General features: G+C 36.9%; 2 protein-coding genes across 2 annotated transcripts in view; both read right to left on the bottom strand.

Annotated features, from left to right (window-relative positions):
- The window catches only part of LOC125236933 (collagen alpha-1(III) chain-like), a 45,478-nt gene extending 40,618 nt beyond the window's left edge, over positions 1 to 4,860 (bottom strand). The window contains exons 1-6 of the mRNA XM_048143849.1: positions 4,780 to 4,860; positions 3,921 to 3,956; positions 3,037 to 3,087; positions 1,934 to 1,999; positions 1,711 to 1,755; positions 974 to 1,084 (exon numbers count right to left, since the gene is read on the bottom strand). Coding sequence (XP_047999806.1) covers positions 974 to 1,084; positions 1,711 to 1,755; positions 1,934 to 1,951 — 174 coding nt within the window. The 5' untranslated portion in view covers positions 1,952 to 1,999; positions 3,037 to 3,087; positions 3,921 to 3,956; positions 4,780 to 4,860. The remainder of the gene's footprint in view (positions 1 to 973; positions 1,085 to 1,710; positions 1,756 to 1,933; positions 2,000 to 3,036; positions 3,088 to 3,920; positions 3,957 to 4,779) is intronic.
- A 784-nt stretch (positions 4,861 to 5,644) lies between these two features.
- Positions 5,645 to 25,626, bottom strand: part of LOC125236932 — a 31,198-nt gene continuing 11,216 nt past the window's right edge. The window contains exons 2-7 of the mRNA XM_048143848.1: positions 13,766 to 13,855; positions 13,089 to 13,142; positions 6,948 to 6,974; positions 6,432 to 6,467; positions 6,169 to 6,204; positions 5,645 to 5,689 (exon numbers count right to left, since the gene is read on the bottom strand). Coding sequence (XP_047999805.1) covers positions 5,645 to 5,689; positions 6,169 to 6,204; positions 6,432 to 6,467; positions 6,948 to 6,974; positions 13,089 to 13,142; positions 13,766 to 13,855 — 288 coding nt within the window. The remainder of the gene's footprint in view (positions 5,690 to 6,168; positions 6,205 to 6,431; positions 6,468 to 6,947; positions 6,975 to 13,088; positions 13,143 to 13,765; positions 13,856 to 25,626) is intronic.

Raw genomic sequence — 25,626 nt, 5'->3', positions numbered from 1 at the left:
GCCGAGAATATTTCTCCCAGTAATCAGCTGATGAAGCCTACACGGTTTGAATTTACCCGTACCGACGAACCAGTTGAAGCTCCCGCGGATGCCGCTACCCAATTGCCACCTGTCACACGATCTGGCCGAAAGGTGACATTTAGCAAACGCAACGATTTTTGTTATTTCTAGGGGGTTATTTCTCTCCGTGGGGGGCTGCACTCTAAAAAAAATTTGGTTGCTCCTATCAATATTTTGATAGTCGTAGTCAAGCATCTTGATTCCATACGAGCCTGATAAGATCTTAGACAAATCGAATAAGGTAATTTTGATTGCTCTTACTTTTGCAACGTAACTGAATCGATTAAGATCTTGTTCAATAATTCCATGAAAAATAATTATGTTAACTAAATTACCTTAGTAAGTTCAACTAAGGATTGAATCAACCTATGTTACATAGTTATGCCTAACAAGTTCATAATTGATTCAAGGTGTACAATGGTTAGGAATAACAAAACACCTAAGTTATTAGTTCAATCATACATTCCCTTGTTGTTTTTAGTAATCAGCTTTATTTGAATTATATAAGATCGTAATTGTAGTAATTAACTTAACGTCAACTAAGAGAAAACTGCTCTTAGTTGGTCTTCATTTTTTAGAGTGTGGTGTGGCGACCATCTACATTAATGTATAGCCGCCTTTATAAAATACAACAGCAACACCGAGCTGTCATGTTGACACTCGTCGTAACCTAGATCTAGAGATTGCAACACGTGTAATTTATAATTGTCTAAAACTAAGATTTGTCGACGTGTAATGATGTAATCCAAATAAACCGATTTGTATTCCATACACGGTTGTTGTTTAATGTTCCTGCCATCATTTCATCGCACTCCCAAAAGCTTAACAAATGTTGCTGTTTCAAGAGTGCAACCAACAGTTTTTTTTTCTCGTCTTACAAGTCGGTGACTTCTTGAAATGTAATAAAACTTACAGGAATTTTTTTACGTCTTCCATTTATTCCAAATCGTGATCTTCTAAGAGTGTTTTTAGTTTCCGTTGCTGGAATTGAAACATTTCTGAGTGCCTTGGCTTTTGCTGCGTTCTGTAAAATAAGGGGAAGTGAGGCCAATACGGAGTAAAGTTCAAGTTCTTTATTTGCAATCATGTTGTATAAATATGTATAAAAATTATAACAAATAATGTTTCAAACATGAGCCCTGCAAGGGAATAGCAATTTTTCTTAATCTAACTTATTTCTAACATAATTTATAATTATTAATTATTAATACACTAATTATTAATAGTAGTAGCAAGGATTTTTTATATAGGATTTACAATCTTCATACTAAGAATCTAACCTCCATTTTTTAGCGCCATCTATTAAATACTATCATAACTACACTGATTATGCCTACAAATTTATTAATTTTTCAAAATGTGTATTGACGTGATATCGTGATATATTAAAATAAAGAATCATGCCATTTGTTCTTATAAAAAATAAAAACACGCAAACATATTTGGGGAAAACATGATTTTGGCCACTTCCAGGCTGCGAAACAGCGCCATCTATGTAGTTTTAAGCCTAAAACGCCCATACATTTCAAGGGTTCACTTTTTTGTGAATGGGCCGCGAACTCACGGCAGGTATTTGTAGCACGACGATAGAATCGCGGAGTGAGCCGCCCCTGCTTCTAGTAAAAATTAATATTAGATAATCCTTTTTACCTCCATAGCTTGTATTGCCATTTCCATCATTTGAGTGCCGGATATCTGAAAAAAATTAAAAATAGGTAAGTGTTATTTTAGTAGAAAATTGTGCTCAACATGCTAAGGTCCAATAGATGACACCCGTCTACACATTGACAGTGACATAAGATTGACAGTGACATTTACTGGGGCACTGTCAAGCACTGGTACTTTTACCTTACTAAACATAAATATAACATACCATACGTTGTTGCTGCATATTCAGTCTTGGTTTTTCCGTTGTCGTCGATTGACGATCCCATTCTTCCTGCAAAACATCAAACAAGTTAATTATTTGGGCATAATACGAAAAAGATATTTAACCCCTATAGATGGCGCCAGTTAACCGCGTCCTGTTAACGTCTATAGACTTTAAAAGCGCCCAATACTTTATGAGTCGGGCGAAACCCGACGTATGCGGTCCAAAACCGGACGCCAAAGGCGCCCTCATACTTAATGAGTCGGGCGAAGCCCGCGCGACGTATGCGGCCCAAAGCCTGGCGCTTGCCTCATACTTAATGAGTCGGGTGGAACCTGACGTATGGGGCCCTAAGCCGGACTCCAAAGGCGCCCTCATACTTAATGAGTCGGGCGAAGCCCGCGCGACGTATGCGGCCCAAAGCCTGGCGCCTCCCTCATATTTAATGAATCGGGTGGAACCTGACGTATGGGGCCCTAAGCCGGACTCCAAAGGCGCCCTCATACTTAATGAGTCGGGCGAAGCCCGCGCGACGTATGCGGCCCAAAGCCTGGCGCCCCCCCCCTAATACTTAATGAGTCGGGTGGAACCCGGTGTATGCGGCGCAAAGCCGGGCGTCGCCCTCATACTTAATGAGTCGGATGGAACACGACGTATGCGGCCTAAAGCCAGGCGCCTCCCTCAAACTTAAGGAGTCGGGCTGTACGCGGTTCAAAGCCGGGCGCCGAAGGCTGCCTCATAGATTATGAGTCGGGTGAAGCCCGACACATGTGGTCCAAAGTTGGGCGCCTTCAGCGCCCTCAGATATAAACATGCATTTTATCTAAGATGTTACTGTTATGTTTATACATTATTACTAATTCTAGTATGCCGTACACCGCCACGATGATTTTATAAAGGTTGTACCTTTCTGTAAAATGTTTGACATGCCTTTTCAAATCAATTAAATTATCAGTATTAATATCACTAAGAAACAAATTCTTTCATATTGTGACAAATTGTTACAGTGTACAACCTAAAGAACTAAAAATGGAAAGTATTTTTGTGTCTTGTATTTATAATGTGACAAACTATAGTGATTAAACAATTTGAGATACTTGACTTACCTGAATTCTTAGATTAGTCTTAACCACATTAGGATTCCAATATGGGTAAAACTAAAAAGAGAAGAATAACAAATTTCATTAAATTGTGAGGACAAATTTTAAACTTCAAAAGACGCTAATAATTTTATCAAAAAAATTATGTTCATTCGTGGCAACTTTTCCTGATATATTTCAGTAGTAAGTAGGTAAAACCTGACCAGAAATATGACGACTATTGTCAGGAGGGCGCTGTTATTTTTATGTATGCGTTGACAATTCAGTTTAATATGAAGAAATTAGTTATAATGAAATTCCGCAACATGGCGCAAAGTCATATATTTCTGGTCATGCTTTATAAGCATGTTAGGCAAAGTTGTCATATTTTTACGACCCAGGCCACATAAGCGAAAAAATTGTATCATTAATGTTTTTTTTTTATTTTAGACTTAGTTCTCCCTCATTTACAAATGATACAATTTTTTATGTATGCGTTTGCAGTTCATTTTAATATGAAGAAATTAGTTATAATGAAATTCCGCAACATGGCGCAAAGTCATATATTTCTGGTCATGCTTTATAAGCATGTTAGGCAAAGTTGTCACATTTTTACGACCTAGGCCATATAAGCGAAAAAATTGTATCAAAAATGTTTTTTTTATTTTAGACTTAGTTCTCCCTCATTTGTAATAAAGATAGAATAAATGAAACTAAGCTTAAATAGCTCAACAATCGAGATTCGTGACTATATATTTTTTTAATTTGTTTATTTACGAAAAATACTACCGTGGATACATTTATACTGACCTCCACAAGTCCACACTAGGCAAATGCCTGTCCCGTGGAGATGTTTACAGACTATAATTCTACAGAGTAAAACCGATTCCGTTAAAACAATAAACACGTACCCCAGCAGTTGGCAATTGCGGCTTGACTGGTTGAGCCTGAAAAACATTTAAGTAAGTTAAAAGCCCTTCGGCTAGCGTAACAACTACTACTTCAGTACAGTTGGTGCTTTATTTACGCACTAGTGCGACAAGTGGTTCATTTCTTCGGAGGGCCATCTGTACTGTAAAACGTACGATACACGTGCGAAAAGGAAATTTGTAGCTCGTGTCGATTTAAAACATTCGCTTCGGTCGTGTTTGAATTTATCGCCTCTCGTTTCGAACTTCCTTTTTTCCGCACTTGTTTCGTAATGAACTATTTGCCTACTTATAATTTAGACGAGTATATGCATAGTAGTCACACTACTTATAATAAATCAAAATATATGTAATAAAGTTTCGCGGATTATGGAGGTATTGGTAGCTCAGATGGCAGAGCGCTGGAGTATCGATCCAGAGGTCGCGTGTTCAAGTCTCATCCGAGGCAGTAAGTTTTCACTTAAAAATATACATTTCCCTAGTTGGATAGTAATAGTAAGGTTTCGTGTAAAGCTTGAGTGGACGCTCGCAGCGTGCAGCGGGGCGGACTCACCCGCGTCCACTCTATGTAGCGTCGACTCAGGACACTTGTATGAGCTTCAATTGTTTGACTTGCACGCCGCACGCCCCGCCCCACTGCACGCTCAATATGGCCTAGCACTCAGGCCGCACACTTATATCGTCACTTCTTTTGAAAAAACTTGTATCTTCGTCTGTCAATGAAAAGAAAATTGTTGTAAGTATGTAAAGGATGCATATAGACTTACTGCGTTTTAACTTTGAGAAGCAGCGTGAGATACGAGATTTTTTTAAAGTAGTGACGATATATTTCGTAAGGTACCTTTAATGCTTGTAGCCGCTGCTCGTAGGCAGCACGTGACTTCAATTTTTTGGCCCATTCCTAAACGTATACAAAAGTTAAGTGATAAGTATGTATACATATGTATGTATGATCCTGTAATTGGCTTTCCATCTCTTATTCAGTAGTGTTATATTGTAATACAATAGCTGTTGGATCTCCATAAACTAAAATAAATAAAATAAATAAATAATACTAGTGACCCTCGGCCACGCACGGGTATAATATACACACAAATCACTATATCACTCCGCATTGAAATTCCTTGCGTAGTTTCAAAGGTCTAAGAATTCATAGCGACAGACAGAGAGACAACGCGAAACGGCTTTGAAAATGCTACATAGTGATTTATTTAATAAATATATAAAAATGATTTATTTCGCTTTTGATAGTTTATGTTATTAACTCCTCGTATGCTTAGACACAGATCCGTGCGTGGGAATTTTAATCTATTGCTTTAATGTCAAGGTCACTATTTCAATGACCAAAATTGACAGGCCGCATACGAGGGGTTGTTGAGAATAAATTGCAGTTTTTATATCACTAGTTTCAATGGTTAAAATTTAACCATCAATCATTTAAAATGACTAAGGATGAGATTTTGGTGGCTTGTTGTCAGATTGATGATCAGACGCTGTGAATTTAGGTCTCACCTGACCCGACCTATTTCAGCTTGACATCAATGTTTATTTTAAAACTTATATACACGTTAAAGTGTAATAAATGTTTGGTCAGTGTTTATTTCTAGTTTTCTACCCAATCATTACATATACATATGTTAAGCGCTCTGCAACGAATGCTGAAAATCACCGTATCAGGTCATAAAAAAAGATTTCTAGTTAGTTTTTTAAGTATCAGGACTTACGTTTAATTCTTGTCTCAAAAGTTCCTTCTGTAATTAAAGCATCCTCAAACTGTAAGCTTTTTAAGATATTGCAAATAACTACTTCATTTGTTTGAATAATTGGGAGTTGATCGAGTAATCTAAAACGTGACAATGACAACTTTACCTATTCAAGGTAACTTTTTTTGGTACACCCTATACATAGATAGGTACCAAAAATCGTATTGAATTTAAACTGGAAATTTTACCTTCCATGGAAAAGTTACCACAGAAAGTAAAGTTGTCATGTTTGTCAGTATACATGCATACATAAACTCACGCCTGTACTCCTAAATGGGGTAAGCAGAGCACATGAAATTGTTTAAATTTGGTGTCACTTTGTGGTTGGAAATTAATGGGTTGAAAGAACAAATAAAAATAAAATTTAAAATTAATGCAAGTAAATCAAAAATAGGTTTTTTAAGGTCATATTCGGTATTATTATTATCATTTTTATACATATGATACAATAATTGAATAGTACGTACATTTTGCTCATCTTTAGGCACATCAGCGTATTTTTGCTGTAATCAAAGTTTTTGTTTATTATTTTGACACGCACCTATCATACATGAATGAGTATGATGGGCCAAATGGGCATGATGGCATATCGCTATGTACCAACACAACAGTCAACAACAACTAACATCACTTTTAAAATTCGAAAGAAAATACCAAAAATGGTAGGTTAATACCTTTAAGGGAGATATTATCTTGAAAAGTTATTATTAATATTAAGTAGGTAATTTACCATCAACATTTTGCTTTCAGTCCGAAACTCGGCCCACTGAAATATAGCAAAAAAACAATTCCAGACAGCATAACCAAGATAGAAATCGGTGATAATATCCAATTATTAATTTGAGAATATGCCAATATTGCTTATTATTTTGGCAAACCACTTTAAATTACATCATCATTTAAAAATCGACCTAAGTATTAAATAAAGAACTACGATTTTGCTGACAAATAGACAGACATTGGCGTCAAATACCTCTATAATCATAATAATTTACGTTTATAATCATATGAGTGTCATAACATTTATCACCTTGATACATTTCGCTGTTTTCGCTTAGCGTTTGATGTACTTACGATTGTCATATCAGCAGTTGGTATAGCCAAGGTGTCGATTACTTGTACAACGCACTTCCATATTAATGCAACAGTGACAGTTACGTTTCATCCGCAACGGTTAACACTTTGGCTACTCCTGCCAAGGTGCGACAAATATGCCCAAAATATTAAATATATTTAAAATTTTCACCTTATCCAAGTCTGTTAATGTCTTATACTGAAACAATTAATATATTATTATGCGAAGTCTTTTACAGTTATGTTATGTTACATTCCAGAATGCCTACCGCGAGCACAGAAGTATTTTTTTCTCTGTCGCTCTGAGTAAAAGAGAAAAATCACCACAATTTTCAAACACACATTATCACGGTACACTGACTGACACGGTACACACTAGGGCTTGCATTCCGGAATTCCGGAATCTCGAAATTCCGGAATTTCGGACAATTTTTCCGATATTACAGTTCCGGAATTGAAACACATAATCTCGAAAATTCCGGAGTTGAAAAAAGATATATTTTTGGACGAAAACGTGTAATATCAGCCTGGTTATTTTACAAAACTACCACCGCGTCTATAAAAGATATGTAAATTCATTAAGTTAGACACTGCTCGGATTCAGGTAGTGCCTATTTTAGGACCAAAGGGTTGCATCCAGGGCTAGTTAGAGCGAGATAGTGTAGTTTTAACCCTAATATTATACCATTGTCACTTTCTGGTTTTGCTCTCAATTGTTTTAGCTAATGAGTGAAATATATAATCAGTTTAAAGTAAATATGTGTTATAGAAAGTTGTGTTTTGTGATAATTTAAAATTACTAGCCGGGAGTTGAGTGTTATGCTCGAATACTGAAGGACAATTAAATATAAATAAATAACATTAGGTACATTATTATTTTATTAGCGTTATTTATGCTCAATTTATTAGATCGAACTTAAATTTCAGTAATAATCTAAATTAATCGGTATTAAAGCGGCATAAACTCAAAATGTTACTTCTTTTCTCATAGCACTGAACATTTTAGGCATAAAGAAACTTAAGAAAGTTCAGACGCAAATCGTAGTATTTGGTATTACATTCATTCACAAGCACAAGCAAGTCGTAGTTACTTTATACACTTTTCACAAAGACGTGTGCATATTTTACTAAACTCTATCTAAGTCTATTACCACTTACCTCAAAATCAAAAGATTTGAGAAGCAAATGTATGGAAAATGATGAATACGAAAAGAATGATTTATTTTTTTACAAAAAATTAAGTTGTATGTAGGTACCTAGGAATAAATCATAAAATCTGTCTTTTTGGGCTAGCTTGGATATCTTTTGTCCCTACTCGAATCTGATAAAGGTAATTCAATATTTCTTTTATTACAGTTATGTGAACAAGACGCTATGCCATTCTTGTAAATTATTACTTTTATATTATTTCGATAGACAATGGATAAAAAAATAACTTTAACGTTGACCACTATCAGAAAACTGGCACTAAAACCTCGTTTGTATCGTTAACTGTAGTTCGAAATACCTTGCAAGACCGATTTTGACACAAAATGGGCTTTCCTGTAAAATTACTAAAATGAAAATTTCAGTGTTATATGCCTTTCAGGTACGGAGTTATTGTCTTAAACGTCGATTTATAATAAATTTCAATTTAAAATTGTATTATTTCATCAAAAACCCACCAGAAAACCAAACCAAAAAAAATTGTTCAATTCCGGAACTAGTTCCGGAATTCCGGAATTGAAGTCCAATCTCGAAAACCAGTTCCGGAATTGAAAATCGTCCGATATTGCAAGCCCTAGTACACACACACGTCAGTCAAGTCTATCCTACCAGATCCAGTACCAAAAAAAAATTGATTGATTGAAATAAATAAATATTATAGGACATTTTTTTACACAGATTGACTGAGCCCCACGGTAAGCTTTAAGCTTGTATTGTGGGTACCTAATAGAGATGGGCGGCGGGAAAATACCCGGGGTAGATATCGGGTATTTACCGGGTATTTACCCAATCTACCCGATATTTACCTTTTCTACCCTAATAGGTGGGTATAAATAAATATTGTAATAAAATGGGTCATAAATTGAATTTAATCGTGAAAAAATGTTTTCTTGGTATTGTATAATATATTTATATTTTATTAATATAGTTCTATAAACATTTATCGAAGTATTCGTATTGAATAAGGAATTTGTTAAATATCATTGACATGCTTGTGTGTTTGTTACCTCCTCCTCCTAAACGGCTGAACCGATGGGGATGAAATTTTGTGTGCTTATTATAGTTCCTCTCAAGTAACAATTTCTGGTCCTATAGTGGTCGAGGACACCAAATTAAATCACACTAAATGGTCCTATAAATAGTCTATATTGGTACTGTAGAGCCGATTTGGCGCAATTATGCAGCCATTTAGTGATATAATAGGCCTATAGCAGTATCATCCGTGACGTTTAAGGTCGTTTATGGTGATGTAATGATGACTACTGTGCTAATTTGTTGACATAGAGGACACAGTAACGCTATTATAGTATCAATTTATGCTATAGTAGCATTTGAGATTCCGTTATACGTTATACAGGTTATTTTGTTCTATAATAGCAGTTGCCGTCCCTTTTAATGCGAAATTTCTAAAATAATTTAATGTGTGTAATACTTAACAAAAAGTGTTCTAAACGAGGAACTTAATGAAAAGTGGCGTGTGATGTGAACTTATGAAGTTTAGTGTTAATTAACATGATTTGGATTTCGTATACTTCCATCATTACTGCAAAAAGGTATGCGATGGAAATTTTACCGTTAAAAGAATATTAGTTTAATGGAGTATTTTAAATGCGCCGTCGATTTATACATGTTTTGAATAAAATAAATAAATATAATTTAATACAATATAAAATTATTGGCACCATAATTTCTACTATGGATCCAAGAAGTAAAACATACGCTTTTATAGTTCGACTATATCACTTATCATACGCATTCACTGCCATAAGCCCGCCATCGTGGATTCAATTAGGGTTGCATGAGAATCACCAGCGCCAGCACCAATGTTTTTAACTTCAATACTCCTCTTTTTGTTGTGTAACTGATGCATCTTCTCTTTTGTTGTTATTTAGTATATAGTTTTAAGTGTTTAGAAAGTAAGTAATTTGGTTTTAAGGCGCTGTATGTAGGTTTTTACAATAAATGATTTTATTATTATTATTTTTTTTAATTTAACTATGATCCAGTTTAACTTATAAGTTCTTTATATAGAAAACAATACTTGTTTTCAATGTTTTACTATAGAAAGCATAAACAGTATCAATAAATGTTGTTTTCTTTTTAGTATGACAAATCTAAACTACAATTGGTCGCTATGTGTATTTTTAAAGTTAATTTCTAGAAAAACACTGTACGGAACCAGATACCGCATCTTTGGCCTGATTTCATAATTACGATGTATAAATAAACACCATAAAGCAGCCTTTTAAGGTAAAAATTATCATTTAAAAGTAATCGTTTTCTACTCTTATATATCTGATTTGGTTTATAAAACATATAGTAAACTCAGCTATAACGCTATTGTGTTTTAAAAGAGATACCGAAACCATTATTCAACAGTTCTGTGATATAAAAGAGTCATTGTGGCGTATACGGCGATGAGATATAAAAGGCATTAGAAAACGACTATTAACGCTTTTCAAAGCTATATAAACGTATCCTGAAAACTTCATTATACAGCAAAATAGCTCTATAATGGTATTCATATCACTATCTACAGTGTTAAATACTATAGCAGTGTTTTCCAAAGCCACTATATCCCAAAATAGTGCTATAGTTACTATAGTTAGGTTTTAAATCTGTTAAAACACAACTACTAAAAATACTATAAGCGGCTTGTTGGGAACCTTAATAGCGCAAATTGATAGCATAACAGTGATTCCTAATACAATTATACAATAATATTGTTCTTTAGTAGGTTATTTGATCCTGTTATAGACCAGGCCTATAGCGGCTCTATAAAATGGTGATATAAACGTTTACATCACTTCCTAATAACACCTTTTAGCTGTATAACACAACAACTATAGCGGCTTGTCGGGAACCTTAATAGCGCAAATTGATTGCATAACAGTGATTTCTAACACCATTATACAATAATATTGTTCTATAATAGTCATATTTGATCCTGTTATAGACCAGCACGGGTAGCATGGTCGCGCGATAGACGATAAAATATCAGGCCGTCCCTATCGCACTATTAGTAAGTGCGATAGGGACGGCCAGATGTTTTATCATTTATCGCGCGACCATAATTGCCTGCCAGGCCTATAGCGGCTCTATAAAATGATGATATAAACGTTTACATCACTTCCTAATAACACCTTTTAGCTGTATAACGCAACAACTATAGCGGCTTCTCGGGAACCTTAATAGCGCAAATTGATTGCATAGCAGTGATTCCTAACACTATTTTACAATAATATAGACCTATAGTAGTCATATTTGATCCTGTTATAGACCAGGCCTATAGCGGCTCTATAAAACGGTGATATAAACGTTTACATCACTCCTAATAACACCTTTTAGCGGTATAAGCTTATAGAGCTAAAAGGTGTTACTGGAGGCTTTTATACGACAGGCGGTCACGCCGAAAACCTTTATAAGACATCTATAGTAGCTTTTAGCGTCGAAAACCAAAATTATAGCACTAAAATGTTACTTGGGAGCTGTTTGTTTGGTAAAGCCTACTATCTAGCCGATGTCCAGTATCTAGCCGAAGCCACATAGAAGGCATTATTACAGTCCGAATTCAAAGCAAGTGTTAATTAAAATCACACGTGGACGTGGCGCTTGTTAGCTAAGTACAAACTAAAGTATAAATATCCCATAAATAAAAAATTTAAAAAAGTAACTGATCGGTCAAGTGACTAATTGCACCCTTTCAATACGGATGCACCTACTTGGCGTTTTGCAAAGCTGTGACCTCAGGCTAATGAATTTGCATTTGTCTGTCCACCGTGTTTAAGTTAAGTAAGTTATTTGAATACTTAGTGGGCCTAAAACATCTGGGGAATACAACTTTTTAATTGAATGTGGTAAATTACACATGATATATTGGAATATTTGGAATTTCTGTTAACATTTTAATATTAGTTAGTCAAATATATATATATATATATTCATTTAGTAGAAAAATATATTTCAGTCATGTAAATTAAGAATAATCTTTAATTTCATATATTATTTTTTATACCCGCTCATTTGGGTAGGTACGGGTAAATACCGGGTGGATTGGGTAGATATGGGTATTTTCCCGGTATTTACCTGTCAACGCCCATCTCTAGTACCTAATATTAGACTAATACCTCATTTCAAAAACTTATAAAATGTACATTGAATCAATCAACTTGGTAATATTGAAACAAAGACATTAAAGATATAAGTAAGCTAGGTACATAAGCGAATTGCAAACGTCCAATCTTACAATCATAACATCCGAAGCTTTATACCTACATATTTAATTAATTTGGTCTTTAGTTGCACTGTACGTAGGTGTACCGTCAACTGTGATAACTTTACCTTCCGTGGCAAAGTTACCATATAAAATGGTAATGTTGGCACGTTTGACAAGCATCATGTAAATTTAAAAATATGTAATATCGCTCGCAGACATTTCTGCATGATCAAAACACAAATACACTAACATTTTCTCATAAACTTTTTTAGTAATTTACGGAAATATTGAGAACGTTCTGTAACATTGCTAGTCCGAGCGAACCTGTTAGTCTCATATTTCATATTACTTAATGTGATCCACATCAACTGGCACTTAACACGGCTGGCACTAATGTTCAATTAAGGCACTTAATCACCCTCCTCGAGTTGCCTTTTTGTAGGTATAATTATGTATTTCATATATATTGGAAATATTGGAATCCTAGGCTAGCAAAATTGCTGCCGACAAAATTGGTCTGAATCTAGATCATCATCATCCTCCTTGCGTTATCCCGGCATTTGTCACGGCTCATGGGAGCCTGGGGTCCGCTTTGACAGCTAATCCCAAGATTTGGCGTAGGCACTAGTTTTTACAAAAGCGACTGCCATCCGACCTTCCAACCCGAAGGGTAAACTAGACCTTATTGGAATTACTTCGGTTTCCTCACGATGTTTACCTTCGCCGAAAAGCGACTGGCAAATATCAAATGACATTTCGCACATAAATTCCGAAAAACTCATTGGTGTGAGCCGGGGTTCGAACTCGCGACCTCCGAAACGAAAGTCGCATGTACTTACCGCTAAGCTACCAGCGCTTGGAAATTATATCAAGTAAATTAAATAATCATACCAAGTCCTTAATATTATCATGGCCGTCGATTTCCGGTGGTTTCTCTTCCGGTTTCTGTAAGATACAACATTTTCATCACACTGGCTCAGTAAGTGTGCCATGGCACGCAGGTGTAGGGGGAGTTATAGAAAGAGCTTTTCTCTAGGGAGTTATGAAAAATGACACTTTAACTCTCTCTCTCGTAACTATTCTGATCAATTACACAGTTTTAAAAAAATAAATCAAATAAATATAGCCACAGAATATACCTCTATAATAGTTCAAGTACAGAAGGCTCACTCCTTTGATGTTCACAAAATGCGGCCATTCTAAATTCTAACCTACGTTAACAAAAGGACCGCACGCGAGCAGCCGACATTGAATTTATAGCGCCGCGCGAAAATCGTCACCAGTGAATGGGCCGCGAACTCGCGGCCGCCGGCACGTACTTGTAGCGCGGCGATAGGATCGCGGAGACGCCCCCTGACTGGTCGACTTATTTATTACTAGCTTTTGCCCGCGGCTTCGCTCGCGTTAGAAAGAGACAAAAAGTAGCCTATGTCACTCTCCATCCCTTCAACTATCTCCACTTAAAAAATCAAGTCAATTTGTCGTTCCGTTTTGCCGTGAAAGACGGACAAACAAACAGACACACGACACACTTTCCCATTTATAATATTAGTATGGATATTACTTACAGATCTAAGGCTTTTATATCGGGCGTCGTCGTAGTAGTCATGGTCATCTGGGTGATCGTTCTCGACCACTGAACGCCAACTTAGCCAACTCTGAAAAACAATACATTACGGTACAAGTGCAGAAAAAGAGGAAATGCAAAACGAATGATAACTAGCTTACGATAAAAGTCCGAGACGAGTGGCGATAAATTAAAACACGACCGAAGGGAGTGTTTTAAATCGACACGAGTTACGAATTTCCTTTTCGCACGTGTTTCGTACGACGTTTTTCAGTACAGATGGCCCTCCGAAGTTTCGACGGGGCCGATTTTTGAGTCTCACTGTCACTAAAATACCGGTTGAAAACGGTGACTTGCCTATTATTTTCAGTGACAATTTTCTGAATTCGAACGCGTGAGACTCAAAAATCGGCTCGCTGGACTGGTGTATAATATTCATAGTTATCATCGGAGAATTCCACATATTTAATGGACGAATAACTGTAACTTGGTAACTACCAAGCAACGAAATAAGTACATACATACATACATACAATCACGCCTGTGTCCCATGAAGGGGTAGGCAGAGCACATGAAACTACTCAAGTTTCAGTGCCACTCTTGGCAAATAAGGGGTTGAAAGAAAACGAAACTGTGACATTAAAGTAAGTACATAAGGCATTAATTACTTAAACACGAAACGCGCACATGGTGGATTCATTCTCAACGACGCCATTACACGAAGACCTTTTGAGAAAAACCGCTTTAAGGCTATTCTTCAACATGTTTTCACGCAAGTTTCGATTCAGAGGGCAACCTATTGAAAAAAGATCAAAGACTTGTGTGCCAAACGAGGAAACCCACAAAATTTCACTAGTAAATTACATTTTGACCTCAATCGTTTACGGCTTTGTTTCAAAATAAATAAGAGAGAAAATGATTTTAAAACAAAAACACTTGATACAAAAGTTAAAAATTACATTTGTATGACTTCATGGAACAGTTTTACTTTCTTTCAATTTAACAGTAAACTTAAATCAAAGATAGACACTTGAAGTGTTGTAACCAAGAACGCTGGCGGTGTTATCTGCATCGCAATGTGCTGACATGTTGCCAATAACCATTCGAATAAAAGACCTGATTTTTAACCCCCGACGCAAAAACGACGGGGTGTTATACTTAAGTTTGACGTGTCTGTCTCTCTGTCTGTCTGTCTGTTTTTTGTCTGAAAGCTGAGTTAGCCGGGATTGTTCTTAGCCATGTTTCATGAAAATCGGTCTACTATGTCGCGGTCGGGGATTTTTCAAAATTTTAATTTTGTGGTTAGGTTATAAATAAAATAAAATAAAAATAAAAAGCCTGTTTATTCCGAAATCAAAGACCTTAAAAATATAAAAAATAAATTAAAAATACTTAAAAAATTAATTTGGTTTGGACCCCTTTCGGGTAAAGGCCTCCTCCAGCTCTAGCCATCTGTCTCTGGTTTTTGCCACAGTTGGCCAATCTGTGGCTATTTCGCATAGGTCGTCCGACCATCTTGTGTTGGGTCTGCCGTCTCTCCTCTTTAGGTTATACAAGATATTAACTACAGTTAGTCATATAAAGCGATGTCTCTCGGACATTGCACCATAAATCGTCTGAAATAGACGCTAAGGCCAGTAGTAGTAGTAGTAGTACTACTACTACAGGGTGGCCTAAAATTACGTTGACAAAGAATAGGGAAATATTGAAATAAACCAAAATATCGAAGTTACCGAAAATATTTTTTGGGCCTATATATATTGTATATTTCTACATTCACCATGGATATTTCAACAGCGTTCATGTCCAGTTCTCAAGGTTAGCAATGTAGACCAATTGTGTAAAGACATTTTGTCCAGATTCATAAACTTGATACGTTTCAGCCTTCTTACGTAAATTCACCTAACTTAAAACTACAAATTATAGTTTGTAATCAATCTTAAAACCCTAGCCCGTTTATTGATTACAAAAATTAGGATATTTTACAAACTATACCTACATGAAATAAGTTAGATGAAAGTAATACTAGAGGTGCAGCGGCATATCGTTAATTTTTTATTCTATTATTTGCGTTTGTACTTCAAAGCCAAAGGAAGATATTTTGAAGACGATTCGATTTATTTGGTCAAAAATTATTGAGGTTTTAATTTGTGTCCTACAAATTCGTGTAAGGACCGAAAAATAATTTATAAAAAAGTTTGTCAACGTATTTTTGGGCCATCCTGTACATGTAATAAATACACACATTCTTATACCCACGTCTGTATTCTCATAAGGAGTAGGCAGAGCACATGAAACTACAGAAATTTCAGTACACTCCACTCAGTACTCTTTCAATACTCTTAGCAAATAAGTAAGGGGTTGAAAGAAACGCAGTGACAGGTTGCCAGCCTCTCGCCTACGCCACAATTGAACCCATATCTCACAGTTCGACTTCTACGACACCCACGGGAGGAAAGGGGGGGGTGAAATTCTTATCCCGTCACTATAATAAATATTGAAGCCTGGTGCCGTAGCCGAATGGCATTTCTGCGACGCGAAACGAAAACAAAATATATGACTATTGTCAGGAAGACGCTGTTATTCTGATGTATGGGTTGACAGTTCAGTTTAGTATGAATAAAATAGTTCTAATGAAACTCCGCAAGATGGCGCGTTTTCATATATTTCTGGTCAGGCTTTACAAGTATTAGCTTCTCATATTATAAACTAAGTACAAAAGTTTAATTCATTAGTGATGTAAATTTCATAGTTTGAACATTACTCTGATCGTAACCCTAACGGCCCAGCCACGACATTGGTCTAAGCGCGACAGCGGCGTGCGGCAGCCATACGTGCGAATGAAAAGCCCCATCGCTGTGTCTCGCTTCAATGTATGGCTGCCGCTCACCGCTGTCGCGATTAGACCAATGTCGTGGCTGAGCCGTAACTTGTAAGGTTTACAACCGAGGAAATCTCGGCCCTTGAAAGGATAGGGACCAATAGTTTCCTCATAGAAAAGTACCTAGTTCTTCTCCCATTCTTCTCTCTGGATATTAACATTTTTAACCCCCGACGCAAAAACGACGACGAGTTTGACGTGTCTGTCTGCCTGTGTGTGTGTGTCTGTCTGTGGCATCGTAGCTCCCGAACGGAAGAACCGATTTAGATTTAGTTTTTTTTTTTGAAAGCTGAGTTAGTCGGGAATGTTCTTAGCCATATTTCATGAAAATCGGTCCAGTACTTATGTCGGGGGTTTTTTTGAAAATTTTAATTTTGTGGTTAGGTTATTGGATATTTTTTCTGAAAGGCTCTCTTTGCTATTCAAAAACTGATAGCGAAAGAATTTTATTCACAAGAGTGCAAAGTAATTTCATATAAATTTTAACTTGATTTCTTATGCTGGCTGGTAGATTTGACCTATAAATAATGATTTGGAATCATAAAAATATTTCTAAAGAGGAAGACCACGCTAGAGGAAAATGGGATCTATCTTTCTATGAAAATCCGGTGTCGGTTTGGTCATCCCCTTTCCTCACTAACGAGGGTTCCCAAGTTACAATGTTTGCAAGCAGTTCAGGTAACTTGTGAATTTCTAATTGGGCAATAAAAATTATGCTGGCCTGTCTGAATAGAACCGTTTTTCCCCCGAAGGGTAAAAATCCATCTGGCGCGCCAGTCAAGTACTAGTGTCGCCCGGTTACCAGCGCTCGGCTGCTTTTTCCTCAGTACCTTTAGCCGGCAAGGCCCTTAAGGGTGGTTCAAGCTTCGGCAGGAACCTAAATATCCGTTTTTTACCCTTCGGGGGAAAAACGGTTCTATTTAGGTGTCCGTGCCTTCGCTTGAACCACTAATGAGACGTGTTTAAACCTCTGCCGGCGCTGGTTAGGGCGTACTGTGACTGATATACTTTATTTATACAGAAATGTCATAATAAGAAATAGGAAGGTATACAAAGGGATGTTTCAAAATTTAGCCACTAAGGTTTCATGAGTTGAAACTGACTCAACACAACACAACACAGTTATCCATTATGACTCTATGATGGTGGTGAATCACTTAATTTATGTATAACATAAAACCGACAGGAAGCCAGTAGTTAATAGATCGGTATTACAATATTTACGGAAATAAAACCTGTTATTTCAATAACATTTTTGTGAGAAAATATCTGTAGCAACCCAAACTCTGAAGAGCTTCCCCTTCATCAATGGGTGTTACATCAACGTTGGCTAAATTTGTCTCGCGTTTCCCTTACAACAGTCCCTAGTCGGAACAAGATCATATACATGTTTTTTGTCTTATAAATTCACCAAGATACTAGTCTTCTTCTGCTTAAGATAACTATAATTATATCATGTAACTATAATACACAATTATATCATAGAACTGCTATGAGCATTATGACATAATGTTTAAATTTTAACTTTTCATGTAAATTGATTACTGTACCATAAGTAATGCGCCTATATGTATTTCCGAATATGCACATATTATTGTTAGTATACTGAGTAATAAGCAATATTGACATAGCTTAAACATTGTCTTACATAGCCCACTGCCAAATGTCAACATTTCCCATAGCATAATGTGTTATGAATTCTGTATATGAAATATACATTTGCCAAAACAATTGAAATGAACGCTTGAAAGAAATTGCACGCTATCATATGTTAATTTGTAATGTATACCCACATCACGATAATGTATGCATTACTGCTGGACTGGTAGCAAAACTGCAAATAAGATGATAATACATTTTTGGCTTCTGACTGAATTGACAATACCATGCCCATGGTTAGCTAAGGATCCATATAATAAAAGGTAAGCTCCCACTCAGTCTTTACGAGAACGGAAACTATGCAAATTTTTCCTATTAAATTAAAATGGGTCAACTGAGCAAAAAGCTTTGGGATACAAGCGATTGAAACGAATCAATGATCTAATGAGTCACACATATTTAGGCGAAGATCAAATGAAGGCAATTATTTCTAATTAAATTGACTTTGATACTTCCATGAATATACATGAATGTTAATGCGGGAATCCTCTCTACACTGTACGCGTCAACTTTATTTAGTCTTTTACTATGTCTAGCTAGTATGCTTTTTTCGTTATTTGAAATATTTAATTTATGTTTGAATAATTATGAATATGTGATGCATATATTTTTAGGCTTATCATTTTTATGACTTATGTGCTGGCTAGCCGAATTTATAAAGGCAAAATTGTACGATTCGTGAGCTAGTAATTTTAAAACATTACGACTTATGGCTCTTTAGTCCATTTCGATATTCTAATAAGAATGTAAGACGACAGATAACTCTTCAAATAAGGGTTAATGATGTACGATTACCCATTTATAATTAAAATTCAGTCATCAGCTTAAGATAGTAAATAGTTTTCTTTTCAGAACTTTCGTAATTTATCACCAAATTGCAAAGCAAAATATTCTATATTGCTCTTTTGTGCGAATAATATAAATGTCTCACGTTCTTTATAAACTGATGTATACACATAAACATACGGGTTAATATTTACTGTATTCTTGCTTATTTCCCAAAATCCATATGCAGCGGGACTTCCCACAAACAAGATGCAACTGTTATGTAGGGTAATATCTGATTCTACAATTATATCGAGATGACAATTATTTATTTATCGTGTGGCATATAATTAGAATTTTCTTAAAAGTCGTACGTGCGCACGGCTGTAGCATGTAGCGCCAAGGACGATGACAATGGTATTTACACTTGCCTGTCATCCGAGACCAATAGGTCAAAATATAGAAGCTCTAAGTACTGCGTACCTTAAGCGCTGAGCTTTTATTTTTCATTTAGGTTTCAATACCTTACTTCTGATAAATATAGTTCATCAATATCTATTTAAACGGCAATAATTTTAAGTTTTCTGTTACCACTAGAAACCCATTTTGCCTAGAATCTGCGCTCCCTTTTATGAGTGTCCTAACAAATTCTTGTATGTCAGGTATATTAGGAGTCCGAAGTCTTCTAAATTAAATCATAAGCACAGTAATGTTATAAACATCATATTTCTAGTTCCTTACACTAAATTCAATTGGGACTGGGACTCGTCCTCTGACCTTACGAACCGTTTTTGGATAAGTTGTGGCGTCTACTCTGTTACTGACAAATAGTCGCGCCGCAAAATTCTAATAAATGGCCCTTAGTAAGCAACTGCGGAAATGTGTATCGATCCTACAACGCGCTAATGTAGTTCCAAAAGTTAATTGTAAATATACAAATTCTGTTAATCTCTCTAGGCCCCAGAAACCTATTCAGAAAACATTTGTCAAATGAAATAAACGGGAACTTTCTGTTAGTAATACCGTAGTAGCGGGCGATAATTTTAGGATGCGAGCGCCTCTTTATTTGTAAGAGGAAACTGTGTTCTAAAATCGAAAGAGATTCATCCTTCAATTTCCGTTTAATTTATTATTTCAGAAACAGGCCTCCACATTCAGTGACTACCTTTCAACATTTTATCCATAAGAGTGCCTTAGCAAATTGTGAAAATCGGCTTCTCTCGGAAAATGTATTGCCCTATTGGTTTTAATGAGCTTAAAGTGTTTTCGATATATCATACTCATACAACAAATAAGCACTTTGAATACAATTTACCTACACGGTTTCTTGCTTTGTTTTGTGTAGTTGTTTAAGTTTAGGACCAACTTCATTTACTTCGGTCAAGAGATGTAAGCCATAGTTATTCGCTGTAAATAGTTTGAGAATATTGTTCGGTCGTCTCTTTAATCTAATTCGTTAGTTATTTATAGAAACATATGATTCGTAACATTACGCCATCGAACTGGGCAACCGACAAATCCTTTTACGACGAGAGTCCATCCTGAGTAACAATGCAACAAGGCATACTAAAATGCTATTGTACTAAATAACATATCCTTTAAGTCATTTTGCCAAACTATCCACAAAATATCGTATATATTTGGGAGTCAGATTTCCGGTACGAGTTTGTTGTCTTTGTAATTAACTTCTTGAAGGATTGTCTGTAACCTTGGTCTGGCTAACGTTAGTAATAATGCATGATTGAGTATTCTAACCGTTGGTCGATTAACGGCAGTTTGAGGTCAACTTGTAGTACATATATGTATATATCGTACTTAGAAAACTTTCCGAGCTGTAGCTTTTTATTTCTAAATGAATTGGTTCAGAAGTCTCTACTGGGTCGATTATTACAGAAGTAATACTTTTGTCAGTTCGGTATACTGAACAACATATACTGGAACATTATCCGCCATTAGTCCGACTGGATGTTTCAGCCGGACAGCTATAAGTTTACTGAAATACAGACGAATATCCAGGTTTCACAGAGTAATAAGCCTAGTACAAGAATTTTCCTTTGCGGTAAGTTATTTTGTAGCTAATAGTCAACATTTGCTAAGTACCTGAGTGGTTCTTCTGCATTTCTAAAGTCCGTATCAAGACCCAAGACCATGCGTCAATTATTGACGCCCGTGACTTGATGAGACTAGAGCTCTAATCATTCATTTAAAAGAATCTGCACTCTAGAAATAGCGTAAAACAGTGGCATAAATCAATGGATTTTCTTTATCCCATTGGTATCTTCGCCGCCCCCTCTCCCTTTCTGATTGGGCAAGAAGGGCTTTGTAATATGAAGTGGTTTTTTTTTTTTCTGTTTAGCATCACTATTATGTATATTTCTTAATTCGCTTAGTATCTGGCAACAAAGTGCTAGTTAATTGCTACCGAAGCTCCACCCACACGTTTTTAGATGTGGAAGTGGATTTTCACAACGTCAAACCTTCTAATAAACCTCTATCATGACGAGCATTCTAAAAGTTGACACGACAAATTAGGTTGGCAATAACGGCGTTGCTTTACAGTAATTGGATCACACATTCGTCATCATTATGGCCGTTCAGATATTCACGAGTGAGATAAATTTGGACATTCCTCACAATCAGTCATCTGTTGGTCAGGTGACCACGCTGATTATGTATTAGCTAATTAGGCAATTGAGACGACGCTGATGTCGTTCACTTTACCTGTCTAAAACGACCCCACTTATGGGAACCCATCACGTGATGTTTTTTGTCTAATAAGACAATGACTAAACTGTGTAATTGTGTATGTCTCAGGTTAACACGTACGCTGTGGTTCTGATTCGAAAGACCTTCTACGAAGTATATATGTTTAGAAATACCTTATACAAAGTATGTTTAGTTAAGAGTTGTGCTAATTACCGCAAAGTAGATGTTAAAGCGACATAATCTCATTGAGATTCGAGTACAAATACAACATTTTGCTATACTTGTCAATAGTTGTCATGCTTTCTAAACTTATTTTTCTCACTGCACCCACATTCGCGAATTTCTGTTTGGCCCTATGGTTGACTGGTAGAGAATGCCTCAAGGCATTAAGTCCGCCATTTGTACTTTTTTTTTCCAATTGTGCAATAAAATTTAAATAAATAAATAAATAAATTTTGCCTCGTGATCATAACGCTCGTCTCATGACACGAAAGGTGAATTAGTGCATAGCATGTAATAACCCAATGGGTTCTCACGGGATGTCGTAAATCATCGCATAGGGCAACGAAATCCAAATTCCAAGTCGCTGCAAGGTTTAATCTTTTGCGGAGCGACGCTTGTCAATTTATACGACAGTGTACTTTTTCGCACAGCACAACTTTACTCATGTTGTCTCTAATGACGAATCATGTCTGCACAATGAATGATCTCCTTTGTCATATCACGAGGCGATGCCCTATCGGATCGTGGGCCCTATCTTTTCATAGGCCAGGTTATCTAATGGGACCTCATCTGTCGTTTCAAAACATCTCTTGTGTCCTGTCACTTCACGAGGCGAAGCTATGACTTTTCAAGGGACGAACCTATGTCGTCTCACGGGACGTCGCTCTGTCTCGTCTTACGTGAGCGTGGCATTTGTCCCTTATATTCTTTATGACGGTGCATAGGATTACACTGCGTCCCATCGCTGTCAATTTTCTCCATCGTCTCCATGCCACCACACAGGAACAACCCTGTCGTCTCGCGGGACAATGCAATGTCGTCTCATTGGACGACGCCTGTCGTATCACAGTACGACGCCATGTCGTCTAACGGGACGACATCTGTCGTCTCACGGGACTACGCCATGTCATCTCACTGGACGACGTCATGTCGTCTCACGGGACGACGCCTGTCGTCTCACGGGACGACGTCTTTCGTCTCACGGGACGACGTCTGTTGTCTCACGGGACGACATCTGTCGTCTCACAGGACGACGTCTGTCGTCTCACAGGACAACGTCTATCGTCTTACGGGACGACATCTTTCGTCTCACGGGACGACGTCTGTCGTCTCACAGGACGACGTCTGTCGTCTCACAGGACGACGTCTGTCGTCTCACGGGACGACGTCTGTCGTCTCACAGGACGACGTCTGTCGTCTCACGGGACGACGCCATGGCAGTCTCACGTGAGTGAGGCATATGTATCCGCGTATTTATGACGGTGCCTACAGGAGGTCACTGCGTCTCGTCGCTGGGCCAAAGGCACCGAGCGGAATATCACGAAGTTAGACGTAATCATAATCTTTTCGATGTTTTAAATTTCTCGAACTTTTTAAGACTTGCTTTTGTAAACGTGTTGCTCGGCCGAGTTACAAAAGCGTACTGAGGAAAAAGCAGCCGAGCGCTGGTAACCGGGCGACACTAGTACTTGACTGGCGCGCCAGATGGCGCTACTAGTCGAGGAATTCACTCGATTAGGGCCGAGTTATGAAGGTGTTAATCTCATTAGTGGTTCAAGCGAAGGCACGGACACCTAAATGTACATTTGGGAGCGATTGAGATACAAGTGACCCGATTATATTGCAGTTTGGTGTACTGGCATTTACAGGGCCTACATAAACTTCTAATTAAAATTTTGAAATAACCCCCGACCGCGACGTAGTAGACCGATATTCATGAAACATGGCTAAGAACACTCCCAACTAACTCAGCATTCAGACAAAAAAAAACGAAATCTAAATCGGTTCATCCGTTCGGGAGCTACGATGCCACAGACAGACAGATAAACAGACAGACAGACAGACACGTCAAACTTATAACACCCCGTCGTTTTTGCGTCGGGGGTTAGAAATAAGATACAGTAGAAGTCTTAATACGTCTTTATTTACGTGAACATATTTACATAATTATATTAGAAACTAAGACTGAACTTAAAAACTAGCTAATGTCTAAACTAGGCCCTTGAGGCATTGTACCAAGGATACTGGCGACATTTAATGGCAACTACACTACATTACACTGACCTACTAACACGAAATGCCTAAGATACAAGTATTAAGTTACTTAGTTTAGGTATTGGCGTAAAATAATATTATGTTGACCTGCTTACAATTTTTGCATACAAGATTTATTTGTTATTTATGTCTTTTCCAAACCATGTTTGTACCTATAATTATAGTTTTTAAGCATTATTTTATTGTGATCGTTTTAATTTTAGACATTTTTCTATGAAATAAATTTTATCTTATCTTATCTTTATCTTATTTCCTCGCTGTATCGCAATGCTGATACGTTGTGCGAGGAAGTCGCCAGCTCATCGGTCACCATTAAGTACAATACAATAAAACTTCCGACATAGATCCCGGCGTCCATTATGTGGATAAGATAGAGGTTTCTCTAAATTCCCAAAACACTCATCAAAAAAAAAAAAATCCGACATAGTGGACCGATTTCCATCAAAACATGGCTAAGACACTCCCGATTAATTCAGCTTTCAAACAAAAGAAAACGAAATCTAAATCGAATCATCCGTTCGGGAGCTACGATGCCACACAGACACGTCAAACTTATAACACCCCGTCGTTTTTGCGTCGAGGGTTAAAAAGCTGAAGAAGACATATGTATAAATATAACCGAACCACAAAATTAAAATTTTGAAAAACCCCCGACCGCGACCTAGTGGACCGATTTTCATGAAACATGGCTAAGGACACTCCCGACTAACACAGCTTTCAAATAAAAAAAACTAAATCGAAATCGGTTCATCCGTTCGGGAGCTACGATGCCACAGACAGACACACACACAGACAGACAAACAGACAGACAGACAGACAGACAGACAGACGGACAGACAGACAGACACGTCAAACTTATAACACCCCGTCGTTTTTGCGTCGGGGGTTAAAAACTAGATTTCAATATAAGTACACAGTTATACAATAAGTAATAGTACATTTCGTTATAAGTGCGAGAAGTATGTCATTACTTCACGGACTTTCACGAGTCCCGAGACATTTTGCCACGAGCGGCACGCGAGTGGCAAATCTCGGGACGAGTGAAGAATGACATTCTCGCACGTGTGACGAACGACGTTTTTTAATACAGTTGCGAAAAAACACTACTACTTACTTACAACGAAATAAAACAATCCGAACTATCAATTTTCCCATGGACATTGACGGATTATTTGACAATTCAAAGGCGTATTTTTGAAGCTTTTTAACTTGCGTGCATATTTTCGAGTTTGCTATTCATCTAACATAATTTATTTCATTGGGTGCCATAAAAACATAAACATTTACGATTTGGGACGATTGTTTAATGTACAACTACATTTTAATTTAATCGATCCATTTATGCCCCGACGTATTGCAAATAACGTAAAATAATTATGACAAATCGCGTAACATATTGAGGTTTTTTGAACGTGCATTAAGTTAAAACATGGTAGACGCCTCTACTTTGACAGTAGAAGACGCGTTTCGTTCCAATCATGTTCTGTTTACACGACTCATTATGACCGATTTTTCAAAGTATAAACCATTTTATAAATTATGTTTAGTATGACTAAAAGTAAACAATTACATAT

Source organism: Leguminivora glycinivorella, chromosome 20 (assembly GCF_023078275.1).
Source record: "Leguminivora glycinivorella isolate SPB_JAAS2020 chromosome 20, LegGlyc_1.1, whole genome shotgun sequence".
NCBI classification, from domain to species: domain Eukaryota; kingdom Metazoa; phylum Arthropoda; class Insecta; order Lepidoptera; family Tortricidae; genus Leguminivora; species Leguminivora glycinivorella.
Note: the sequence above shows the minus strand (reverse complement) of the source record. Positions and strands in the feature narration are given on the sequence as shown.